General features: G+C 43.0%; 1 protein-coding gene across 16 annotated transcripts in view; it reads left to right on the top strand.

The window, feature by feature from the left end:
- The window catches only part of ARHGEF28 (Rho guanine nucleotide exchange factor 28), a 289,077-nt gene that overhangs the window by 180,367 nt on the left and 81,125 nt on the right, over window positions 1-27,585 (top strand). For 15 of the 16 annotated variants that reach the window (XM_038530837.1, XM_038530833.1, XM_038530838.1 and 12 more), the window contains 5 exons: window positions 7,167-7,288; window positions 11,669-11,949; window positions 14,866-15,073; window positions 17,539-17,650; window positions 21,943-21,985. In XM_038530837.1, coding sequence (XP_038386765.1) covers window positions 7,167-7,288; window positions 11,669-11,949; window positions 14,866-15,073; window positions 17,539-17,650; window positions 21,943-21,985 — 766 coding nt within the window. Of the gene's footprint in view, window positions 1-1,708; window positions 1,730-7,166; window positions 7,289-11,668; window positions 11,950-14,865; window positions 15,074-17,538; window positions 17,651-21,942; window positions 21,986-27,585 lie in introns of those variants that run through there. The other variant, XM_038530848.1, reaches the window with a different exon arrangement.

Genomic DNA, 27,585 nt, shown 5'->3' on the forward strand with positions numbered 1-27,585 from the left:
TTTATAGGAGGAGATACATTTTTTTAGACATTTTATTTATTTATAAGAGACAGAGAGAGGCAGAGACACAGGCAGAGGGAGAAGCAGGCTCCCTGCAGGGAGCCCGATGAGGGACTCAATCCCAGGACCCTGGAGTCATGCCCTGAGCCAAAGGCAGATGCCCAACCACTGAGCCACCCAGGTGTCCCAAGAGATACGTATTTGGTCTTTTTCCTGTTTCTGGCACAGAATTCCTAAAAACCCTTGGAAGGCCCCTACATGGTAAGCATGATGAAGACGTGTCTTGTTAAGTTAGTGAGGTGACCTTTGGACCTTAGAACTGGGAGCTGCTTGCCAGGAGAATGAGCCATGTGATGAGAGAGTTGGAACTTTAGGTCTACCCACCCCTGCTTCTGGGGAGGGGGTCGGGGGTAGAGGCTGAAGGTAGAGTCAATTACCAATGACTAGGGGCTGAAGGTGGAGTCCGTCATCAATGACAGGGGCTGAAGGTGGGGTCAGTCATCAATGACCAGGGGCTGAAGGTGGAGTCGATCACCAATGACCAGGGGCTGAAGGTGGAGTCAATCACCAATGACCATGGGCTGAAGGTGGAGTCAGTCACCAGTGACCAGGGCCTAGGGGTGGAGTTGATCACCAATGACCAGGGGCTGAAGGTGAGCCCATCATGTGTATGTAGTGAACCAGGAGCTTCTGGGGGACGAGGTACCAGGAGAGCCTTGCACTCTGAGAGCGGGGACACTCTTCATGCCTCGCCCTGTGCATCTCCTCCATCTAGCTCCTCCTGAGTCATATCCTCTTAAAATAAACCAGTAGTGGGGATCCCTGGGTGGCGCAGCGGTTTGGCGCCTGCCTTTGGCCCAGGGCGCGATCCTGGAGACCCGGGATCGAATCCCACATCGGGCTCCCGGTGCATGGAGCCTGCTTCTCCCTCTGCCTGTGTCTCTGCCTCTCTCTCTCTCCCTCTGTGACTATCATAAATAAATAAAAATTAAAAAAAAATAAATAAACTAGTAGTTTAATTGGTAAAGTTACCCCGAGTCTCGGAAGCTCTCCAGCCAGTTAATCAGACCTAAGGAGAGGGGCTCCTGGCAGCCCCGATGGATGTAGCCAACTGGACATTAAGAGAGGGGACGACTCAGACCTGTGCCTGCATCTGAACTCGGGAGTGGGTGGCCTTGTAGGACCGGACACTTAATCTGTGCAATCTAAAGCTCTCTCTGGGTGGAAAGGGTCAGAGTTGAGTTGTAGGACACCCAGGTGGTGTCTGAGAACTGCTTGGACATGTTCCTCACACACACGGCCCATGTTAAAAATGCATCCCAGGACCAGTTTAGGAGAGCGTTGCCGGTTGTGGTAAAGTTTGGCTTTTACTCCAAACGAGAGGGACACCCATGGGAGAATTTTGCAAAGGCAAGAGGTGACTTGCTTTTCTTCGTGACCCGGTTGCCTTGTGTGTGTTGTGGAGGACAGGTTGTCGAGGGCAGGAAAGCAGCAGCAAGGAGAGCAGCTGGAGGGCAGTGGTCTCCAGGGGTGGGCAGCACAGTGGCAGGGGTTGCAGGTGTAAGCCCAGGCCAGGCTGTGGGTCAGTTTGGTCATAAAGGAGAACAGCCAAGGTGAGTCCAGGGAGAGGCCAGGTTGCTGGCTACTGGGAGGAGCGGCTGCAAAGGGGGAACCTAGAGCCATGTTTTGCACTCGTGGCGGCTGGACGACTCTGTGGAGGTGTTAAGAGGTGGCTGTGACTGAGGGGAGAGGCCTGGGTTGGATACATAGCCCGGGGACCTCGGGAGTCCTCGCCTGTGGTGGTGCATGGTGTCGGGTCCTTGGAGGCTGCAGGGGTGGGGTGGGAGAGAGAAAGGGAAGTTTGAGGATTGCTCCTGGAGTACTGCGGCTGCTAAGGTTGAGAAGGTGACTGGGAAGAAGGTGCTGGGGAGGAAAGGCTGGGGGTGGAGGGAGAGGGGAAGGGTAGAGGAAGGGAGGGGAGGAGGGAAGGGAGGGGAGGAAGGAGAAAGGGGGAGGGAGAGGGAGAGGGGAGGGAGGGGAGGGAGAGCAGAGGGGAAAGGGAGAAGGAGAGGGGAGGGAGAAGGAGAGGGGAGGGAGAAGGGAAGGAAGGGAGAGGGGAGGAGGAGGAGGGGAGAGGGAGGGAGAGGGGAGGAGGAAGGGAGGGGAGGGGGGGGTGTCCAGGAGGCCAAGGGGAACCAGCGCCAGCAGCCGGCCTGGAGGCCAGCGGGGAGAGCTGACCCCCGGGCTCGCTGGGACCTGAACCCTTGCGGTCCGGGGCTCGTTCTCCTGACTCCTCCCTCCTTACGCCGAGCCTGCTGGGTTTAAAGCACAACTGAGTGAATGAATGAGTGAATGAATGAATGAAAGAGACGAAGCGCCGGGCCCAGCCGAGGCGAGCTGCCCGTGGTGGGTGAGGGCTGGCACCGCGGGGGCCGGCGTCTGGGAGGGGGACGCGGGGGCTGCATTTCAGCAGAACCTGGGGAGTGAGGCTCCAGGCGGCTCTGGGCCAAGGGTCCCCCGCCCCCTCGGGGGAAGAGCGAGGCGCCAGCCCCCCAGTAGTTCCCCTCCTCCTCGTGGGTGGGAGGCACTGCGCTCCGGTCTCGGTCCCGCCCTGCGGCCAGTCAGGCGGAGCACGCCCCCCATCTGACCCCGAGGGCCCCCCCCAGCCCTTTCTGGCCCCAAGGCCCCCCACAGTCCAGTTTGGCCCCAAGGCCACTCCTGTCCAGTCCATCCCTGAGGCCTGTGTGACTTTTGGCCTCAGGGAGTCCTGGGCCTCGGTCACATGGCGGCGTGAGGTGGGGGGGGGGGGTGGGCAGAGAGGCCGTGGCCCTGCTGTTTACCCTCTCAAGGACCTGGCCCGAGGCCACCTTCGTGTTGGGTGTTGGGAGGTCAGACCTTCTGAAACCCTCCCTTTGTTCTTGGGAGACACTGTCTCTCATTGTCTGACTTCATTCTTCCTTGATTCTGTTACAACCCCTCCCATGTGGCGAGATCTCCTCCTTGAGGCCTGGAGGTAAATCTTTCCCGGGCTTTCACTCTGTTGTTTTGTTTACCGTCTTTAGGATGGACTTCACAGAAGTTCCTTAACCTGATCTTAGTCTTAAAGAAGAGAGTGACACCATTTTAAAAGCTCTTCATGTGGCACGTGGAATGTTCCGTGCATTCTACTCTCCTAGGGTTGGTTTTAAACATGTCAAGTTGGGCAGCCCTGGGGGCTCAGGCCGTGACCCCGGGGTCCCGGGATCCAGTCCTATATCAGGCTCCCTGCAGGGAGCCTGCTTCTCCCTCTGCCTGTACCTCTGCCTCTCTCTCTGTCTCTCTCATGAATAAATAAATAAAATCTTAAAAAAAAAGAAATATGGCTCTACCACCTATTAAAAATAAATGTCATCCAACAGAACTGTGAAGTCAATTTTTTGATTAGAAAAACTATTTTAAAAGCAACAGCATCATTTAAGACTAAGAGCTCAGGGATCCCTGGGTGGCGCAGCGGTTTGGCGCCTGCCTTTGGCCCGGGGCGCGATCCTGGAGACCCGGGATCGAATCCCACATCGGGCTCCCGGTGCATGGAGCCTGCTTCTCCCTCTGCCTATGTCTCTGCCTCTCTCTCTCTCTCTCTGTGACTATCATAAATAAGAAAAAAAAAAAAAAAAAAAGACTAAGAGCTCATTTTCTTGTTGCGTATTTGTATATGTTTATTGAGAAAGGATGTGAAGGATATTCTCTTTTTTTGGCAGTCATCTTTCACTTAATTTGCCACTAATGTGGAAGTAATGAAATCTATCTTATATCTTGAAAGGATTAGTTAGTTTTTTTTTTAAAGATTTTGTTTATGCCTGAGAGAGAGAGAGAGAAGCAGAGACACAGGCAGAGGGAGAAGCAGGCCCCGTGCAGGGAGCCCGACGCCGGACTCGATCCTGGGACCCAGGGCCACGACCTGAGCGGAAGGCAGATAGTCAACCACAGAGCCACCCAGGTGTCCCAGTTTTTTGTGTGTTTTTTGTGTTTAAAGAAGCCATTATAGCTTTTTCTTTGAATTTCTGTTTTCTTTTTCTTTGAATGATGGAGACAAAGAGAAATTAGCCACTTTCCGTAGCTGGTGAATATTTAGAAGTATTTTTGAAGGCTTATTTTCTTTCTGTCCTAAATCTCATTTTGCTGGTTGGAAGCCCAGGAGCTGCAGTGACTGATGTTGAAGGTAATTAAAGGTGAGGAGGTCTGATGCATCTGTCATCTTCGGGTTTGTCCATGTTCGCTTGCAGATCCGATTATCCTTTGGTGTCCCTTTGGCCAGTGGAGGCTATGAATGCTCTAGAATTCTACTAAAAAAGGCTTTTGAACTGATCTTATAAGTTGTTGCACTGAGTGACCCAGAAAATCTCCTCGGCACGTTATGGACGAGAGCCCTAGAGGGGAGGCAGAGGTTTTTCCTTTGTCACTGCGGTCTTGTGACTTTGTTCAGTCACGTCCCCACTGCCAGCAAGATTGCTGGTCTCCGTGGAGTCATTACCCATCGTCTCGGTCATTTTTCTGGAGTGTAAGGTAGATTCTTCTGGGCACCGTCGATCTTGAAGCGAGTGTCCTGACCTAACACTAACAATGTCCCGACATTGAATCACATGGTGAGACAGGTCTTTCCTTTCCTTTTTTTTTTTTTTTTTTTTTTTAATCTTTCTGGTGATTCAAGGAGAAAGTTCATCTCGCCCCACTGCGTCTTTACCATCTCTTCAGTCTTTCCGAATCTCCCTTCCTGACAATCAGCAAGCGGCCCTCACAGGCTCTTGGCTCTGATTGGCACCTGTGTTCAGTCAGAAGGCAGTTTCACTGGTTTGATCTGCGTAATTCTCTTCCAATTTGGACAGGGAATGCTGGATTTCTGTGTATGGTGAGGATAAAGTGTCTCTTTTACAATTCATTTATTTTATTTTATTTATTTATTTATTTATTTATTTTTTACAATTCATTTAAAGAAAAAAGTGAGTCCATCTAAAAACAAATAATAGGACAAAATTATGAATTTCGTACAGGGATGATCAACGCTTGGGAAATGTTGGTCTAATATCCGCTGTAATGTTACGGAGATCCAGTGTCTTGTTTGAAACCGCTGGGATTAGGTTTGTTTTAGAATTTTCAGATCTTTTTGGCATAATGCTTACCTGCGATATGACTGGTGGTGCCGTCCTCCATTATGGTAATATTTCTGCAGCAAAATGTATGAATATTCACACCGGCTGAGGTAAATAAAAACTAGACATGGCCTATGTGGGTTCAGGTCACCTTTAGCCCCAAACATGTTTGTGAACCCAATTTATGAAGAAGAGTTTTGATTTTTCCAGAGCTCTTTAGATTTCAGAATTGGAGCTAAGGGATTATGGACCCATCTTTGTTAACGAATCACATCATTTTCTAAAACATTGATCGCATTATGCAGAAAACAGATGAAACCCCAACGTGGTCCAGGTAACCAACCGCCTGTGATGGCAGAAATGCTGGGGTGTTATGGTATGCGAGCTTAAAACATCGTAGAGCAGTTAAATTGGACTAATCATGCATCACAGAGCCACGTCCTGTTATTTATGACTGTTTCTCAGACATTGTATAAAATGATATATAAGCAAATATTTTACTCAGAACACATGACACGTGTTTTGTTGGGGTATGTATGTATGTATGTATGTATTTTTTTTATTTATTTTGTTGGGTTCTTGATTGATAATCCTCAGAAGGTGCTTTTACTTTGTGTGATTATGATGAAAACGTATAGTAATTGATCATAAAGCTGATACTTGTGTTCCTGGACCTTGTGTGTCATTGTGCTACCAGTATGAATAAAAACATAAAAGAAGACGTGAGTATAAGAAAATAGTTTCCATTTACACTGTGTATTTACTCGAGGACCTTGATGAAATCTCATTTTTGGGGGGGTTCTCTGGCCAACAGGTAGGTTAAGCTATGGAGTCTAAAGCTGATGCCATTGATTCATATGACTGATATATTTTTGTGACTTGTATAATGTCATCCAGCAGTAGTACAGCAGCCCAGCAGTTACTAATCTTTCTTCTTGGTGTGATTCGCTCCCGTGGGCTTACCTGGCTTTTATGCCGTGATACAGGACAAGATGAGGGCCGTTTCTGATACAATAGAGGCAACACTATTCCTTTTGTGTCCTCTTGAGAGCACTTGTCAGGGAGGATGACATTCGCTCCAAGTATGATTTCGAATCCATCCTACTAGAGTCATTTATGGGTGCTGATCATTATTAATATGACACTAAGGTAGTATTAATACTGATATTAATAATACTGATAACATCTTATGGTTAGTACCAGTAACTTCCCATTGAACATCCTTGAAATAACTCTTAGTAAGAAAATGTAGTAACAGCAGTATTTACCGAGCTCTTGCTAAATGCGAGGGGTGTAGTTGGTGCTTTACATGGTTGAGCTCATTTGACTCTCATACCCCAGGACAGGGAAAGCATGGTGAAATTCTGCTTTTAAAGATGAGGAAACTCTGTGAAGGTATTGGTTCGTTAAGTAATTGAGCCAAAGTCACAGGAAATGAGGCACCATTCTGGCTCCACTGTGTTTTACTGCCTGCAACTTTCTGTGCCCTACAAATACCGTAGCACCTCAACTCTTTGGGACTCAACTTTGAGCCTCCTCATCTGTTTGTAACAAAGCGGAGGACGTGGAAGCAAGAGAAACCATTTCTGTAATTAAAATAGAAGCCACGTTCTCTGTAAGAGTACGCATCCCCTTCCAGCACGGCCCGACTGCGCACTGTCTCGGGTCTGGGGCATAGAGCCTAGTCCCTGAGGGTTGTAGTATACCCCTGTGCTTCCACGTTATTGATAAAGTGAAATGAATTTTAATTTCATTAGATATTGAAAGCAGAAATGGAATGATTTGGGGGCACCTGGATGGCATCTGCTTTCAGCTCAGCTCATGATCCCAGGGTCCTGGGATGGAGCCCCATGGTGGGCTCTCTGTTCAGCGGGGAGTCTGCTTCTCCCTCTTCCTCTGTCCCTCCCCCATCTTGTTCTCTCTCTCAATGTCTCTCTCTCTCAAATAAATAAAATCTTAAAAAAAAAAAAAAAGGTAAAGTTTGAGTGTAAAATAAATTCCGTCTGTTTTTTTTCTGTCTTGTTTTCATTTTTCCTCTAGATCACTCTTTCGATGTCTTCAAAAAACCTAAGCATCCCCCAGCGTTCTTTGCTGCAGGCGGGCTCTCTGATGTGCTGAATGGCGGCGATGAAGTTTACGCCAACTGTATGGTGATTGACCAGGTAAGGCATGACTGGTGGCTTCAGAGCCACCTTGCTCTCTTTCCAAAACCTGAGTATGATTGATAAATAAATAAATAAACAAATAAATAAATAAATAAATAAATATTTTAAAAAAATTAAAAAAAAAAACCCTGAGTATGTGGGAACTATATTCAGCATCGGTGTGTCGCTCTGAGAATTTCAGCCTAAGGGAGGCCCTGGTGATGCTTCACTGGAGCCTCTTAGGACCCTTCCCCTGAGATCTCCTTATCGTGCACAGCACGTGTTACCCCACCAAGAAGAGCTGGAGGGAGGGGTCTTGAGACCATGTCTCATGAGAAGAGCATGAGAGGTCTTGCTTGGAGCTGAAATAGAAAATGACGGTTGGGAAGCTAATATCTTCTCTACAGCTTTTCAAGAAAACGGTGTGCATACCACGTGATTAGGTAATATTTGTATTCAAATTCAGCTAGCGGGATAAACAGCTTGATGCCAGCCCCACATAATGCTGTCTTATAAATTGCTCCTTCGATCCTTGTAACACACTTATTAGCATATAGTAAGGTCATAGAGCTTTAGTATTATGAGAATGTTGTCATCCGACAGGGAATTGGAGCCCTTTAGAACGCCCCACTAGTCTCTGACGGAGATTTGGGGGTTAGGTCTCGTAGAGGCTTGCAGTTTGCCCCTGCGTTGGTATGTAGATTGATCCTTCATTTTCTCTAGCTCAGTGATCCTCAGGTTTTAATACTTATAAAAAAATAAAACATATCTTTAGATATGAAGATTTCTATACTCTGGATGCTAGTTTATGGATGATTTTAGGGATTTTCAAGGGCAGTTTTGGAAAAACAAAATTTTTGCCTTATCCACAGACTTCCAACCCTAATCCCCATTTAAGACGCACCATATACATGCTTATTGAGCAATAAATTTACTCTTTTTGTTGTTGTTAGTATGCACATATTGTACCCTATTACTTATAGACATTTTCTGTGATAGAAACTTTACTATCTGGGTCTCACTGTCACCCCTTGAGTCACAAATCTTGGTTTTCCCTTTTGTGTTCAAAACATTATTACATCAAATGCATGTATACATGGCATGGATTGGGATGATAATCAGAATGATAGAGGGACCAATCAGAATGGATGTCAGCCGTAAAGAACTTGTATAGTCTTTTTGGCATAAAGCAGCTGAATGTTAGCCCTACTTATGCATATATTTTTAAAGATTTTATTTATTTATCCATGAGAGACAGAGAGATTGGCAGAGACACAGGCAGAGGGAGAAGCAGGCTCCATGCAGGGAGCCCGATGCGGGACTCGATCCCAGGACCCCCGGGTCACGCCCTGGGCCAAAGGCAGATGCTCAACCATGGAGCCACCCAGACAACCCAGCCCTACTTATAGATACAAGCATGAAGCAGAGGTTAGGATGAGTTGTGAGTTCTGGGGACATTCTTTGCAGATACAGGGCCGTCGAGTTTGCTGTGCTCTAGCCACACTGATTCCAACGGTTGCTGTATTTTCTCAGTGTTTAAATGAAATACTCCTTGAGTCCTTATCTCTTTGCTCTGAGCCTCAGTGAATACTGCAAGTATTTCCACTTACCCCAAGTAGCTAAAATTGTACATGACTCAGTGTTATGGGGGGATAACTGTGCTCTAAGATGCATTAAACATGCAAGACCTCCCCACCCAAAGATGAAGTTAGAATACAATTTCTGTTTAGGACCATCTTGAGATAAGTATTGCTTTAATAATGTGAAGCATGCATTTCAAGAAAGCTTGAACAGCCTGATTGATAAATTGAAATGTAGCAGAGGATTGCTGAATTTGTGCAATGAAAACAGAAATAAGACTAAAAGTATGGATACAAATCACAGAGTTCACTGTGTAGTGTAGTTATAGGATTTATAGGATTTCTTTTACTGTTCCTGTGTCCACTTGAGTAGCAAAGATGATATAAGGAGCTCAAATTCTGCACACTTAAGATAATTGCTATCAGTATTTGAGAAGAATCTTGTCTAATTTCCTTCTTCTGCCTCAACCTGGCACAGAACTCTGAAAAGATGACTAGCTTGTTTGAGATACTGTTTCCCATGAATCCTCAAAGTTATCAGCCCACCTAATGAGGAGATATACATGGTAGAAACTGCTTTGAAAATGCCTCTGCCATATAAATTACTTTGAAAAAAATATTCCATTTTATTTGGACATCATTTCAAGCCTCCATAATTCAGTACAAAGAATACATACATACTCTATCAAAATTCCTCAAATGAAAAAAAATTCCTCAAATGTTAATATTTTACTATATTTTAGTTTAAATACACTCTGGGCAAGTATGTCTTTGTATATGCAAATGATGAAAATAATAAGTATATAAATATTAACCATTTCAGGCACATTGAGAATTTGGTGCCCTTCTATCCCTCAGTCTTTCCTGGTATATTTCTTAAAAAACCTTCGTCATCCTCTTATTAAGCACCCGTAGTGACCAAATCAGACAATCACCATTAATAGAGTAGTAACCCTTTGCATACCGCACTCAATTTTAGGCAATCATCCCAATAATTTTTGCAGCGAAAGAAAGTCCAGTTGTCTCATCTCTTGAATCTGTTATAATTCGTGATGGTCCCTTAGTATTTGGCTCTTAGGGCGTCAAGTTTTGAAGAATACAGAGCAGGATTGTGTGTGTTTTTGTTAGAATGTCCTTCAGTTCTGGGTCATCTGAGAATTCCCCATGGGCCGGCTTCAGGCTGTCAGGTTAGCAGGGACATTACAGAAGGGAGGCTGTGTCCTCAGTGCCTTGTATCAAGAGGCACCTGGAACTAATTTGTCCCCTTCCTGGGGATGTTATCTTTGATTTATCAAGTTTGTTTGCAGTGAAATTACTACCTCCTTTTTCAAGTAGTGTCTGGAGAGGGGAAGAGTTTGAGTGTCTGTGTGTCTCCTATTGCTTAGCTGACTCTCACCCACCGGTTGGGCATTCCTTGATTGTTTCTGCCATAGTGAGTTCTGATGATGATGAAGATTTAGGGCTCTACATTTTCCCCTTTTGCCTCTTTCCCCCCTTTGCTGCCCTCTCACCAGACAGCGTCATCCTTGTTCTTATTACTGTCTTCTCCCTCAGCAGTGATGCCTGTGATGGTTGCCCCTCAGGTCACTCATACTTTCAAGCCCTTTCCTTAGGTCGAGGACTCTCTTTCACATGTGTAGGCTGCACTTCCTCTTCCCAGCGATGACTTTAGGTAGGTCTTCATCCCTCTATTAGCTCCCGGTTTTCTCTGCCATGTAGAACTTTCCAGACCACTTTTATTCTATACACAGGCCTGTGGCAGGAATATAACAGGTTGCTTCCTGAAGTTTGGTGTTAATTTTATTATATTATAAAATTCATGATTTTTTCATCTACAGATAATTTGAAGTTTGGGGCATTCTGTGTCTCCTAGTTAAGTGTCATCTTAGGTAGTTTTATTCTTACTTTATTTGTAGCTTGTTTTGTTTTGGCTTTTTTGAGACTCAGGTTTATGTGGCCACCACTACCTTGGTTATCCAGATTCCTCTGAGTTACTTTCTAAATAAACCTGCCTACTCTGTTTTTTTTTTTTTGCTCATGTTTTTATTTTATTTTATTTTATTTTATTTTATTTTATTTTATTTTATTTTATTTATTATTTTATTTTTTTTATAAATTTATTTTTTATTGGTGTTCAATTTGCCAACATATAGAATAACACCCAGTGCTCATCCCATCAAGTGCCCCCGTCAGTGTCCGTCACCCATTCACCCCCACCCCCCGCCTACCTCCCCTTCCACCACCCCTAGTTCGTTTCCCAGAGTTAGGAGTCTCTCATGGTCTGTCTCCCTTTCTGATATTTCCCACTCATTTTTCTCCTTTCCCCTTTATTCCCTTTCACTATTTTTTATATTCCCCAAATGAATGAGACCATATGATGATTGTCCTTCTCCAGTTGACTTATTTCACTCAGCATAATACCCTCCAGGTCCATCCACATTGAAGCAAATGGTGGGTATTTGTCGTTTCTAATGGCTGAGGAATATTCCATTGTATACATGCTCATGTTTTTAAAATGCATCCCCTTTTTTGAGTCAGTGGCTCACAAAATCTTAAAAACGTAGTCTGGTTTGGGTTTCGTAGTAAAGAACAACTTTATAAAACACTCCACTGGTTATCTTCCTTTTATGAATTATGGGACAGCAGCCAAATGAACACAAACGTCATGTAAGAATTCCCCGCTTACATAAAGCAAAACAAGAATGAACAAAACAAGGTAAATAAGTTGGAAGGTTGTTCAATGGGGAGAAATTTATTCTCAGTTCAGCCAATCTTTCCTGCTCATTTGCTCAGCAAATATTTTTCTTTCAACTACCAGGTTGGTGATTTGGATATTAACTACATCAATTTAGAAGGAATCTCTACAGACGCCTGTGCTGAATCCATGGGTTCTACTCTGGGGCCTCAGAACTGCGAGCATATCCTTGCTGCTGAAACCAGCCATGGGAAATACCCACTAAGTGAGAACAAGGAAGTGGTCTCAGATACCGAAGCTCAGCAGTCCTTCCCATCACCGTCTAGTTCATATGCTTCCAATTTTGATCTTTCCTTTGGTCTTCATGGATTTGAGAAGGAACAAAGTCTCCTGAAGAAAAGAAGGTAAGGTATTATATTCTGGAGAAGTGTAGAAGATCAAAGAACCTTGTCCGCGAGCTGGACTTGCAAAATTCTATTTGTCGTCCCTGCCACTGTTATCTCTACATCAAAAACATTGCCCCCTTTTAGATTCCTACAATCTTTGGCTTGAAAATAAGACATTTATGAAAACTGACCAAAGTAGAATAAGAGGAAAACCACTACAGGAGAACATTTTACACTTGCTAGGTAGGCAAAAATTTTAAAGTTACCATATTTTAGTGAAAATGTATACAGTGGAAGCACTTGTATACTGTTGATCGAGTGAACATTGTGTAAGAACTTTGGAAAATAATTTGGCATTCTCTAATAGAAATGTGCTATCTCCTCTGAAAAAATGTAGGAATGAGGACGAAGGACTTACGATCCTCAAGAAAGTCCCATTTTGGCCCCAGGACGGCAGGGGGACTCTTCCTTCAGTGGGTGCTGGGCCGGGAGCGTGTAACACGGTTGACCGTGAGCTCAATGGGAAATGTATCTATCGCATTAAAAAGTGAATAATAGGCTGAATTCAGGCTGGAAACTTCTCATGAAGGAGAGATTTGGGAGCACGCAATAAAAACCGAGGTGAACACAGACACCTAAGCCCTAAATTTTCTAATACTTAAAACATTATGGTGAAAGTAAAATATGTACAAAGGTAACCGTCTGTTACCAAAACTTAGCTGTTTTGAGAAGCCACAAGGGGAAAAATAATGCAGTGTTTAAACTGCACAACAACGACAAATGAGGTGATGGAAGAGCTTGTTTCATTCTAAAACTTAAATTTTGAAGATCTTTTTTGTTTTACCAACATCCGCAGTAAGAAATGCCTATTACACCACGACCCCCTGCCACATAAATACACAGGAATTTAAATGGATGTTTTATGAAATAACATGGGGACTGTACTCTGATATTTTCTATTCTGTACTATTTTAAAAGAAAGTTTTGGTCACAGCCTACAATTGATTTCATATATTTTACTAATGGGATTTTGAAAAATGGTATTGTAAAATGAGAACTGAGAAGTAATCCTGAAGAATATGGTTTATGATACCAAATTGCTTAATAGCTTAAGGAGGACAGGTAGTAGCCCAATTTAAATCAGTACAAAAAGAAAATGTTTTAGGGGCTCCTGGCTGGCTCATTTGGTTGAGCATGTGACTTGATCTCAGGTTGTGCGTTCGAGTCCCCTGTTGGGTGTAGAGATTGCTTAAAAATAAAATCTTAAAAAAAAAAAAGAAATGTTTTATTGGATGGTGTGCAGAATAAAATAAAAATCACTGCTACTTGTAGCATGTGCTCACAGTGATGGAGAAATGCTATACATGGCTGAAAGGCTCCTGTTAAGTTAGGATATGATGGCGGCAGCCAACCATTTGGACTAATGCTTATTAACACAGAGATCACAAGTTAAAAGACGAATGCAGAGGCCAAGGTGTATCAGCAGACCTCTGACCCCCACCCGCATCCCTCAAGGGCTCTGGCTACACAAAGACTATGATCGAATTAAGGAAACTACAGAGCACCTTAGAATGTCTCCAACTACGTTGCTGTCACATTCAGAGCAGCAGCATTTACCAGGAAGTGTGTCTTCACACGAAGCTCTGATTTTTTTTCTTTTTAATGAGAAATAATTTCATGGATTTCAACATTTGTGGCTTAAAGTGTGATGTCTGCCTCCAGCTTGTTCTCTGCTTGGCCAAGGAGCAGTCTTTCTATGGGTTCTGAAAGGAGAAGGACCCTGCTTTGGAGATCCTCAGTGATGCCAGGTGTCGCCTTCACTTCTGGGCTGGCTGGTGCCCAAGAGGGCCCATGCGATAAGGAGTTCAGGATGAGAGAGTGTACCCTGAGTGTTGGGACTGGGGACACGTATGGTAGAGACTCTTTGGCAAACGTCGTCATTTATTACATCGATACTCGGCGGGCACCAAAGACCTTATGGACTTTTAAGAAAAAGAACCACAATGGGTTAATTCAGTTTCATTTTCTGCTTCCTTTTTCATAATCAAGATGGTTTCATTGTGTTGCTAGTAATCTTTAACTCCAGAACTGCAACCGTGAAAGAAAAACGCATTGAGTGTTAACATGCTGGGGGAAGCTCTTGACCTCAGAGTTGGAGGGGCTTAAAATGTAAATGTTAATGGAATGAGCCGGGAATGGGGAAGATCACTTTCTTTCCTTTCAATTTCATGGTTATTAGAGTTAAGTTAGGAGAGAAAAGCGGTAGTTGAGCAGAACCGCTCCCCGTTTCTGAGGCGGATCGCTCACCTAAAATCTCTAAACATGCTAACCTGATGTGACACATGTGGGACCCCAGTTGACTCAGGTTGACTCCTGTCTTGCCATCCCTCTGAGGTGAGACCTTGCGGTCTGTCCTTGAACGTGCCTCCCTGGCCACGCTGCAGATCTTCCTGCGCCGCCCCCCAGAGGCCTCCCAAACAACCCTGCGGTTCTGTTTCTTGCGCAATTTTCATATTTGAAGGATAACTATTTAGGGCCTGTGATAATTACATTTACAAAACAAATAGTACTAACTTGCGCCAGGTTTTGTTTCTTAGAGTAATCGAGATGGCTTTTGCTAGGTGGGAGATGTTCGGCTGGGGAGACAAAACATTTTATTTAAAAAGAGGGAGACTTGGGGAGAAAAAAAGTGAAAATCTCTTAGATGTGAATTTTTTTTTAGAAATTTTTTTTTACTCATTTTAAATGAGTATCCATTGCACCCCTCTGCCAAAGACAGGGTTTGTTTGTTTGTTTGTTTTTTAATAAATTTATTTTTTATTGTTGTTCAATTTGTCAACATACAGAAGGACAGGATTTGAATTGAGAGAAACGGAAGCCAGAACTAAGCCAGTTGGCTGACTTGATTATTTACTTACTTCCTCTGTATCTTAGCTCCAGCCTGGATGCCTTGGATGCCGACAGCGAAGGGGAAGGGCATTCTGAGCGGTCACACATCTGCTACACGCCAGCATCTCAGAGTTCCTCGAGGACTGGGATTCCCAGTGGGGATGAGCTGGACTCCTTCGAGACCGCCACCAAACCTGATTTTAGTATCTCCAGGACAGAGTCGCTTTCTTTATCAAGTAGCCTGCAGTTGAAGGTATTCTTATTAGTATTAATGTGGTTTATTGTGAGCATAAAAGCTATGTTATCTAAAGCAGGTCATCTCTATCCAAAGGACAACTCATGTTTCAGTCACATGTGTGAACTAGTTTTTTTTTTTTTTTTTTTTGTAGTGGGGGGGGGGAAGACTCAGGAGCTGTCTGATTGTCTTTTTAATCTCTCCCATTCTGTTTAATTTATATGGTCCTTAGAATGGCTGGTTTATGTTTTATTAATCCATCATCAGCACATCTTTCACATACTCTGAAATTTTTACTGTTCTATATAATGATTTCTGTCGGCATCCCTTAAGCAAAGGGAGAAAAACTGGCAGTATGGAGCGGGTTTGAGCGGTCAGACTTGTTTTGTTCACGTACATTTTTACTTGGCTCAGGTCATGAGGTAAATTAAATAATACTACAAAGGCATAGGTGTCATTTGTTGAGCATTCCTGGCTGCCCGAACTGATGTGAGATGGTATAAACTTTGTCAGTTTTTCCATAGGAGAGGACTTTTCTCCTATAGGCATTTTCACATTGAAGTTTTGGGGTTTTTGTTTGTTTGTTTGTTTTTAAAGAACGAACTCTTCCAACCTTGCAGACAAAGCCTTTTTGGGTCGGTACATGTGTTCTCTTCCTTTTTGATTTCTCTTGTCCACTCGTTTTCTTTTGAAACTGAGTTTACCCCTGTGAAACAATGTGTGCTGTGCCCAGACTTCTCTTACTGTGAACATCTGATGGTCATGATAATGTTTTATTTTTGTAATATCCTTTGCAGTACACAAGACGTGAGTTACGTACGAAATGCATGGTTTTCTCTTACCTAGGATGTTAGTACCATTTTAATCTTCCAGCAAATGAGGCCCTGCAGAACTTAGACATCTTGTCCAGGTTGCCTACCCTTGGTGATAGATTCAGTATCACCAGGCCTTCTACTGAAGCCTACCCCTCAGCTCTGAGGGCTGTAGAGTGGTCATGGTCTTTGGAACCTGAATGTCACATGCCCTTTCTGGATTCTAGAATATGGGTATGGTTGTTAATGTAGATAGTTCTTTTGCATTTTGAATGGAATTGTGAAAAAGTTCATTACTTGGAAGGAAAAGCAATTTAGCCTTTGTGAGTCAGGTGCATGTGGTTCACTTTGAGGAAGACTCCGTCCTCTATAATATATCTTGCCTCGCCTCTGTGATTACCCCGTGTAACTTTTCCCCAAAGAGTTCTGGCTAATTTTCAAAGTTCCATGGTTATGAAAAAGAAGTACTATACATGACTTAAATGCAGAGGGTGACATTTGGCTCTGGCCCTTTGGGCCTCGTCACCGTTACGGGTATAGGGCAGCTCCTGGTGTCTGATGTCAAGAACCAGTGGGCCCTCCCCAGTAAGACACTCAGGAGCCAAGGCCCAGGACTCTTTGAAACAGGGGCAGGCTTCTGTTTTTAACTCTGATGCAGGCCTGTTAATTAAACCAATGGGCTTAGGGAAACAATGTTTTCACTGAGGGAGAATAGAAGCTACTAGTGCTTGTGAAGGACAGTTGCTGATGGCTTAATTTGAATTACACATTTTGTATTACTCTATCTTAACTCTGATATTTTAAGAACAGATGAGAGAGATTAATCCTAAGGCCACCAGGTCCCTGTTGGATGAGGGTCGGGTACCATAAACGGCTTTACTGGTGTTCTGTTGCACGCTCATTTAAATTTTCCAGAACACATAAAATAACCATGTTTTAATTATTGTGCTGTCTTGCATTGTCACGTATGTTGCAAATATAATAATAGAAATAGTGCGTAACTGGGAAAATAGCAACAATAGGAGGTCACTTAAAAGACAATAAAAGATACATAAATCAGTGATATTCAGGTCTCATCTCAGGAAGTGCTAGATGGAAGGCTTTTTTTGAAAGATGGGCACGGACCGGGAGGAATTGTACATTGACCTGTTGCATTCTTCTTGAGAGGCTGCAGCTAACATTATAAATTCAAATAGCTGTCTTGAAGTTAAAAAAAAAAACAAACTCCTATATGTGGCTATTCGTCTACCTTCTAATAATTATGAAATAAAAAGATAACAATTAATATGGAATTTTGCTTGGATAGTACAGTGTAAAATAACAACAACAACAACAAAAAAAACCCTGACAACTCAGGTGAAAAAAAGTGACTCTATTGAATATGCAGAGCAAAAAAATCTTTTGACTTAATTTTTTACTTTTAACCAACTCGATTAGAATGTCATAATCACATTTTAAAGTATACATGGGCGGGAAGCTCAAGTTTACTGAAGTGTTGAAAAGGCATAAAACTTTAAAACTTGTGATGAACAAAAACAAATAATGAGATTACATCAGAAATATTCACATTGAATCTTTACAGAGATGCTGATTCCATAACAATCATGGTGAGCATATACTTTCAGGTCCTCTGTAGAATTTTTCAAAAACCTTTGTTATCATTTCTTGTAGGAATCATTGCTTCCTGGAGTCCGCTCACGTTCTTATTCCTGCTCATCACCCAAAATTTCTTTAGGAAAAACTCGATTGGTGCGTGATTTCACAGTGTGCAATTCTGGTGAAGGTAAGCGTTCTTTACCATTTGACTTTGAGAGAATTCTATTCCAGAGCAGATTCTCAATTAGTGAAAGTGTATAAGATGCACAAAAGCAGCAGGCAAGAATTTTCAGCTCCATTTTTATTACTGATTTTTCTATACTTAGCAAAATCCTTTTCTCATATTAGTCAAGTATTAGATTTCATTTTGATGAAAATACAAATAGGTACAAAGTTGTTGCTTTATTCTTTGAATGAAATGTTTTTCTCAAGGATAGTGTAAACTAGAATTTATTCTAGATTCTTTATTATGAGAGCTTTAGAGGATTATACGTAATTTTTTTTAAAAAACTACTTTGCCCTATGTATGAATTGCTGAAATCTAACTAAAAGGCAAAGCATTGCAAAATAGATTTTTCCCTTTTTGTATTCTGCAAGGGACTTAAGAGAGTTGCAGTAAAAGAAAAGAGTTGAAACATCAGTAAACCTATCTCAACATTTTTATGGCAATGTAAACGATCAAAATGAAACTGTGATACAGTAAAATTTTAATTGATCACCTTCAGAAAAGGGTACACATCATAAGCATACAGCTTGACAAGTTTTCAAAACTGAATTCAAATTAAAAAAAAAGAATAATTATGGGCCACACAGAGGAGCTGCCCTTGTAGCCCCTTTCGGCCATAACTCCCCCACCCCCCACCACTGTTTTTTTTAAGGATTTTATTTATTTATTCATGAAACACACAGAGTGAGAGGCAGAGACACAGGCAGAGGGAGAACCAGGTTCCATGCAGGGAGCCCGATGTGGGACTTGATCCCGGGACTCCAGGATCCCACCCTGGGCTGAAGGCAGATGCACAACCACTGAGCCACCCGGGAATCCCCATGACTCCCATTTTTTACCCTATTTTGAAACAAAAGTATTTATCTACATAACATATTATGTAGTAATTACGTATAAAGGCATATTTGGGGAATTCATGTCAACCTGTGATACAAAGCATTAGAATAAAATGTCAGTATCTTAATGCCTCATTTGTATATTACCCTTAAAGGCCTTAAGAGACTCGAAAAGTGAGATGTGCCTGTGAGTATTCTTAGTTTCCCATTATAAAATATTGTTTTTAGGGATCCCTGGGTGGCGCAGCGGTTTGGCGCCTGCCTTTGGCCCAGGGTGCGATCCTGGAGACCCGGGATCGAATCCCACGTCGGGCTCCCGGTGCATGGAGCCTGCTTCTCCCTCTGCCTGTGTCTCTGCCTCTCTCTCTCTCTGTGACTATCATAAATAAATAAAAATTTTAAAAAAAAATAATAAAAATAAAATATTGTTTTTAAAATTATTTTATTTAAATTCAATTTGCCCATATATAGTATAACGACTGGTGCCCCTGTTGTAGAATATTTAAAATAGAGTTTATTTCACAAGTGTCTTTCTCTTCTTTTTTACGTATTCTTTATTACATTGTTGTTGTTGACATCTTCATGCCATGTGAAAACATACTCTTTATGGTTGGAACTGCCATTCTAAAACAATGACTTACATGTGGGAGATGTTCAATGATTATTTGTTGAATGAATGTACTAGACAGGATACATAGAGCACACAACAAGTGCTCGGTGTTTTTTTGTGTTTTTGTTTTTTTCATCTTTCTGGGAATCATTACTGAAAGTGGAGAAAACAAGACTGATGATAAATGTCAGTTTTAATATTTGGAATGAGAAGATGGAGAAAAGGACCAAGAGAAAGAGAAGATACAGCCACCTTGAGAGGACAGGAAAAAGATGGATTGTAATGATCGTACAATATTTATATTAGGTTGGGATTCCTTTTATTTTTTTGAGAATATTCAGATCTCTTCCAGACCATTATTTTAAAAGATTTTATTTATTTATTCATGAGCGACAGAGAGAGAGAGAGAGAGAGAGACAGGCAGAGGGAGAAGCAGGCTCTATGCAGGGAGCCCGACGTGGGACTCCATCCCGGGTCTCCAGGACCACGCCCTGGGCTGAAGGCGGTGCTAAACCGCTGAGCCACCTGGGCTGGCCTTGGGATTCCTTTTAATGAGAGGTTGACATGTTTTCACTGAAGGTTCTAGATGGAGAACTAACTTCATACTGTAACTATATAGAAAATTAGAAAATGCTTCTAAGTCTTTGTTTTGTGCAAAATGGCAGCTGTGCCATTACATCTATAGTATGACTTTTTAAAAAAATATTTTATTTATTTATTCATGAGAAACACAAAGAGGAGAGAGAGGGAGGCAGAGACACAGGCAGAGGGAGAAGCAGGCTCCATGCAGGGAGCCAGACATAGGACTCGATCTTGGAACCCAATCCCGGGACCACAGGGTCACACCCTGGGCTGAAGACGGCGCTAAACCACTGAGCCACACCAGGCTGCCCAGTATGACTGTTTTTTTTTTTTTTTTTAAAGATTTTATTTATTTATTAATGAGAGACAGAGAGAGTGACACACACACACAGGCAGAGGAAGAAGCAGGCTCCATGCAGGGAGCCCGACATGGGACTTGATCCCGGGTTTCCAGGATCACACCCTGGGCCCAAGGCAGGTGCTTAACCGCTGAGCCACCAGGGATCCCCTAAGAATGTTTTTTTTTTTTTTAAAGATTTTATTTATTCATTCATAGACAGAGAGGCAGAGACACAGGCAGAGGGAGAAGCAGGCATCATACAGAGAGCCTGACATGGGACTCGATCCAGGGTGTCCAAATCACGCCCTGGGCTGCAGGCAGCGCTAAACTGCTGCGCCACCAGGGCTGCCCTATGACTGGTTTTTAAAGTCAACTGAGAAGTTTGAAGTTGTTGGCCAGACTGAGAGGGAATGGATTGTTTATAAGGGAAAGAAGCCCTGATTTATGAATTCTTTCATGAATCAGGAAGGGCATCTGCCTTACATACAATCCTTAAATATTTGCATGTGAGTTAGAATAGAAAACTGACATCAATTCTTTTTTCGGTTAATAAAATTTTATACCTTTAGACAGTATATTTCAAACTAGGGCTCTAAAATAAATAAAAATAAATAAACAAACAAGCAAACAAACAAACTAGGGCTCTCTCAATGAAATTTGGTCTCCAGAAGGTAAGAATCACAAACAGGCAATGTAGTTTGAAGCCACATAGTCAATGTATAGGGATTCCAGCAGGTAAACCATAGGTACTTGAAGAATAAATTACCTCTCAAAGAAGAAGGAATGATTTTAACTCCGTGTGTGATCAAAGCACAGGAGTGAAAGCTTGACTAGTTCAAAGACATGATGTTTCACTGTGTAGGTCATTTAGATCAATCAGAGGAAAATTGACATTTACATTACCCCCAAGTTCTCTCTTGATGAGTCTGGAATAGTCCTAAAAATTTTCTCTATTTGGACAGACTCGAGGTCTCGTTTCACCCCCAGTTGGAATCCCCTGATGACGAGCTGTACTGCGGATACACAAAGACAGGATAGTGTTTTGGCCCTTGCGATGTTCTTTTTTCATCTTTGTCCCTTCCAAGAGGTTACTCATTATTGGTTCTTATGCTCCTTTTGGGGGCGAAGAGTACAATAGTGAGGCAACCAAATAAGATGCTTGTATAGACAAAATGAAATCCTATCCTGTAATTCCCTTTGGTACGTGGTGTGTTTAGATAGACAGGAATATTGGCGATAATTATAACCTCACCAGAAAGGACCAAAGCACTCTACTTTAGAGAATTTGGGGGGTGAAGTGAATGTACTCTTGAAAACAGTCGCGCCCTGTCCGCCGGGCTCCTGTTAGCCTTTGTAAGTGACCGAGCCTGGTCCCATTACTTCATCGGCTTGGTTGTCTGGGACACATGTGTGGCTCAGCATCCTGCAGCCTCAGCACGTTTACAACAATCGTAACGACGTGTGCTTATGGCTTAGTTTGAGGAGTGTTTTGCGGTGGCAGTAAAATCCTGTAGATGCCCCGGACCACATCTGTTGTCGTTGTTGCCCACGAGGTAGCAGGAGCCTGAGTCCCGGTAATGACAGGGTTTAGGGAGTGTGTGCTTATGAGCTCTGCCCCTGCCTTGTCTGCCACACTGCCCCGTGCAAACTGGCTTCGCCCGTCCGCTTGTGGGGACCGCCCGGGGGACAGAGTCGTGTCTGCGCTGCAGAGCTCCCCGAACGAGCGCCGGGAACACCCCCAGAGCAGCATCCTGCTGACACCAAAGGGCTTGTTTTCTCATTATTTCCCAACCGGTGGCGGGAACGGTGGTGAAATACGGTTGGGCATGTGCGTCGCTGCCGAACGCGTGACTGTGTCTTCACTGTCCCGTTCTGTGTCTTGCAGAGCAAAGAGCCTTCGGCTTCCCGGAGCCCGCCAGGGAGAGGAGGTACCGTAACCGTCCCGGTCCGGGGCTGCTTGCCGCCTTTGAACAATGTGTGCACATGAATTCTGAGAGCTACCGGTGGGCCGTAGGAGGGTTCCGTGCAATGAGCCGCCTGCACACTCAGCTGCCCCTGCGGGTGCCCACACGCACAGGCCTCAGGCCTGGGGGCCCAGTGGCAGGGTGTTCCGGGGCAGTTCCAGAGACAGGGACCTCCGGGTGCACCAAGCAGGGGTCGCAGCGCCGCAAGGCCTGGGCTCTCTGCAGGCGTTGCCGTGGGCCGGAGCCCGGAGGTCACACGGACGGGTGCCCGCCCTCTGCCATGGCTCCTCACGGCCTGTTGCGTCGCGAGCCGAGCCTGCTGAGGGAGCTCCCGGCCGAGGAGCCGCCCCGCGGCCGCACTGGGAGGCCACCCGGGGGCCAGCAACAGCATGAGTATTTGGTGTAAAAGGGACCAGTGAGAAAGAGGGGAAATGACTTTAACAGGGGGGACAGTAATGCTGAAACTTTGGAATGTTTTAATATATATATCAAGGCAGACCGTGCTGTTTTAGATTTTAGGGAAGAAAGGGGGTGCCTGGGTGGCTCAGCTGATTAAGTGTCTGACTCTTGACTTCTGCTCAGGTCATGATCTCAGGGTCCTGCCATTGAGCCCCATGTGCGTTTCCATGCTCAGCAGGGGTCTGCTTAAGATCCGCTCCCCGCCCTTCTCGCTACCCTTTCCCCCCCAAAAAAAAGAAAGAAATCTTAAAAGTCTCGCTAAGAAAAAGCCTCCATTTGTTCATTCCTATTTTTTTTTTTTGAGACCAGAATAGAAATTTTCAGATGATACAAGCAGGAAGAGTAGGAATGCCCTTTAATGATAGGATGGTGGTGGAGAGGATGTGGCCGTGATGGGGACGGTGATGACAGCAAACGCAGCAATAACTGACCCACTGGGTGTTTGTACATTTACATCCGGTACAATTTATGTTTATTACCTCATTTAGGCAGTTTACTCAGTTGTGGAATTTGATCTCCCTCTTGGTTATCATTTTGGTTAAGTCTTCTCCTTGTCATCTTTTTAACTTGCAAAGAAGTAATGGACTGATGTAAAGATTTTATTTTTTATTTATTTATTTTTTTAAAGATTTATTTATTCATTCAGAGGGAGAGAGAGAGGCAGAGAGGCACAGGAAGAGGGAGAAGCAGGCTCCATGTAGGAAGCCCGATGCGGGACTCGATCCGGGGTCTCCAGGATCACGCCCTGGGCTGCAGGCAGTGCTAAACCGCTGCGCCACCAGGGTTGCCCAGATTTTTTTATTTTATTTTATTTTTTAATTTTTTAATTTTTTAAATTTTTTTAAGATTTTATTTATTTATTAATGAGAGAGAGAGAAAGACACACAGGCAGAGGGAGAAGCAGGCTCCATGCAGGGAGCCCGATGTGGGACTCGATCCTGGGTCTCCAGGATCAGGCCCTGGGCTGAAGGGGGCGCTAAACCGCTGAGCCACCCGGGCTGCCCAGATTTTTTTTTTTAATAAAAAATATTTATTCTCCATTAGGAGAGGGACTTAAGACTAAAAAAGCCACCGTCATAGTTGGTTAGATATTAATGTGTGAGCTATTTTAACTTGGATGGTACGTGTAGGGAGTATCTCTTTCTTAGTGTTTATTTTCTCTCCTTTGGTGTGTGTCGGTCTGCATCTTGAAAGCATCTTTCCTAAGTCATATCCCCTGGTGTATCCAGTAGTGTAGATCCTTCACCCCACTTAGTCTGCCCGTACCTTACTGGCTGCTCCAGCGCAACCCCTGGTCATTGCGAAGGCTTTGCTTCGGTCACATTACACTTACGTGAGGGATCTGCCTTCTTCAGAATTCTCTTATTTGTTTCCTATCACTTAGTTTCTGGGAAGGAATGCTAATGGGTGAAAGGGGGCTCGCTCCAGACTTTGTAGGATCTTTTCTGCAGGAGTAGACAATTCCTCTGTATCAGCTCTTTATTTAAGTACAAAATATAGTAGTACTTAACTCTCCAAAATTGTTACTTTATACAGTAGCTGACAAGTACAGTTTCATATTTTCATTATAAGTATATAAAAAACATTTATTTTATTTATTTATTCATGAGAGAGACACAGAGAAGCAGGCTCCATGCGGGGAGCCTGACATGGGACTCGATCCTGGGACCCCAGGATCATGCCCTGGGCTGAAGACGGCGCTAAACCCCTGAGCCACCCGGTGTCCCTATAATTCTTTTTTTTACAGTTTTTATTTGAAGTCCAGTTAGTTAACGTATGTTGTCATAGTAGTTTCAGGTTGTACCAACTTCTTCATGATTATATGGAATGACTGTTATGTAATTGATACCATCTGTCTTAAATGTATTACATTTATTACTTGATATATATATTTTTTAAATCTGAGCATCTGAATAGCCAAAAAATTCTCATTGTGTCAATTTTCAGTTTGGATTTTGGGAATTCCTTTTATTTTATTTTATTTTATTTTATTTTATTTTATTTATTTTATTTTATTTTTTTATATTTTGTTTTATTTTATTTATTTTATTTTATTTATTTTATTTACTTTATTGTATTTTATTATTTTATTTTTTATTTTATATTTATTTTTTATTGGTGTTCAATTTGCCAACATATAGAATAACACCCAGTGCTCATCCCATCAAGTGCCCGTCACCCAGTCACCCCCACCCCCCGCCCACCTCCCCTTCCACCACCCCTAGTTCATTTCCCACAGTTAGGAGTCTCTCATGTTCTGTCTTTGGGAATTCCTTTTAAAACTTAGATGTTCAGTTCTTCCAAAAATAAGCCACAGATATTATAGTTTAAAGATTAAGATGAGAAGGCTCTATATTCTTAAGACACTTAAAATGTCTTTATTGAAAAGGTAGTGTCATAAGAATCTCTGAGGAATGGGGTTTGTAAGACTATATTGTGGGTGATTTCATTGGTCATCAAGTCAATAATAGAAATTAAACGTCTTGTTCTGGGATTTGAGAAGAGTTTAATTTTTTTTTCCCAGATTCCTATAAATTGAAAAGCTTTTTAAAGTCTCTCGTGAAATCAGTTGGGGATTTTCCCCTTGGTTCTCCCCTAACGTAACTGATGGTTGTCTCGGTGAATATAGCATCGTGAGATTTGAAACATGGAATCAACCAGCCTTGCCCATTTGCGCAGAGGTTATGCTGTGTTATTCGTTCTCATGATACGTTTGGATCACGTCCAGGAGGCTCACATTTCTACCATGTAGGATGGCTATTCTTAGTTTTTAGTATGGAGTATTTCAGTATTTTGTTTCCTTAAAGGTCATGTCTCAGGTCTTCTCCACCGTCAAGTCTAAAGAGTGAGTGGTATGATTTTATGTCGTTGTGTAGTCATATATGAGGTATATGAAAACGTAGCACATTCAAAGATTTTAAATGAAAACTGAAACATTGTTTTTGATATGGCCTTCCATAGTGTGGGGAATTGGGAACAGAGTCGGATAAACAGAATTTTCTTTTATTAAAAAGAGTAGAGGGGCTTCTGGGTGGCTCAGTCAGCTCAACCTCCAACTCTTGATTTCGGCTAAGGTCAGGATCACAAGGTCGTGAGATCCAGTCGTGGGTCGGTTGATGTGCTCCCTGGGGAGTCTGATTGAGATCCTCGCCCTCTGCCCCTCCCTGCACTTGAGCTCTCGTGCTCTCTTGCACTTCCTCTCAAATACTTTTTATTTAAAAAAAATCTTTAAGAGAGTAGAGTTGTATTTCTGCTGGGAGGCAGGTAATGGGAGGACTTCTTGACCTCACAATCCATATCGCTCTTAGCATTCTTCAACCCCATGGCTGAGGTCTCCTCACCGGATTGTTCTTATGGTAGACGTTGGAAGGCACTCGGTGTGGTCACAAGAGATGTTCCAAAGATCCTTCTTTCTAAGGCCTCAAATGTGCTTTGTCCCCTCCATTCCAAAAGTGAGTCTCTTGAATAATGTCTTGAGTCCTGCAAATTAGGGTGCTTAAGAAACAAGAGGTATGGAAATTTATAAATATATTAATTAGTCAGTTATCTCAGGAGGTGGTTTTAGAAGTAGAATGCAAACAGGGTGTAAGTTTTTTGTTTTTGTTTTTGTTTGTCACTCTAGTAGTCTGGGGTATCCTCAAATCCATCCACCCTCCTTCCTTTCTGGCTTTTTGAACTGTTTTGTCTAAGTAGCAAACCCAGCTTCACCTATTGTGCAGAACTCGACTTAGTAGGATACTGTGTCCTGCCTATGCCTTTTGATCTTCATGACTTGAGGCACTTCTGAAACCATTTATCATGTTTCCTAAGTGCATCCATGGGTTTGAACATGAATAACTAACGTGTTCCATTACCTAACATAAATGACTATAGTAATCATCTATATCTAATATAAATAAATAACTCAAAGTTTCATTTAATATGTCTCAGGGGAGCACATGTTACAGTTAAGCATGGGAAGGGGCCTTAGAAATAACTGAGTCTCAGCCCGTCATTAATCTGATGAGAAAAGCTGACGTCCTAGAATTTGTTATTGGACTCGCTGTCGCAAAATGTGATCCTATATTTTGGCGCATGTCAGTAATAGGATAGCTTTTGGAAAGTATATCCCAGAGATGAATGTGTTACCCACTAATGCGAATGAATGAGAAATTTGGGGGGTGGGAGAGACTTTGGTTATAGCATGTCCCATAGAAGTGTTCCCTGGTTTTACATGATATTTGGTTGATCTCTCTCTATGTCTATCTCTCTCTCTCTCTCTATCTCTCTATCTCTTTGTAGTAATATTAGAAATATAAGACTATCAGAGTAAGTTTCAGAGGAAATAGAACTTTCTGTAGATGGAACTTTTTTTTTCCTAAAGAATGATTATATGGCCTAGGGGAGCATTAATGATATTCAGTGTATTCACAGATTGGATACCATTATCCTTAGCGGGCCTTTTATTATGGATGCATATCCACCACCTTCTCTCTCGTACAACCGAGGGAGTCTCAGATTACAAATACCCTTGACTGAGTGGGAGAGACTGAACCAAGAGACAGGCCGTTGGTTTCTCAAGCTGTGTTATCAAAGGAAATGTGTTTCTTCTGCATATTATCTCTATGTTCCCAAAGTAAATAAAATCCAGTTTCCTATTACTGCCTATTTGGCTTCCCTGTGCCCTAGGAAGTTTCTGTTGGCATAGTCAGTATGGAGATGAGTGTTTGCAGAATAACATTTAAGTCCTTTATTTCCCTAGTATTGTATTTTTTTTAAGATTTTATTTATTTGTTCATGAGAGACACAGAGAGAGGCAGAGACACAGGCAGAGGGAAGAGCAGGCTCCATGCAGGGAGCCCGATGCGGGACTCGATCTCGGGACCCCGGGGTCATGCCCTGAGCCAAAGGGAGATGCTGCACCACTGAGCCACCAGGTGCCCCCCTAGTATTGTGAAAAATTGGAAGTATACAGCAAAGTTGAAGAAGTTATATACTGAATACCTCTTAGAGTCTGTAACTAGGAACATTGTGAGATAGGTGCTTTATCATCCATCCGTCCGTTATCCGTCTATAAGAAATATTTTTAATAGATTCAATATCTTCAGAATAACCCTTAAAACCCG

Source organism: Canis lupus, chromosome 2, assembly GCF_011100685.1.
Source record: "Canis lupus familiaris isolate Mischka breed German Shepherd chromosome 2, alternate assembly UU_Cfam_GSD_1.0, whole genome shotgun sequence".
NCBI lineage: Eukaryota > Metazoa > Chordata > Mammalia > Carnivora > Canidae > Canis > Canis lupus.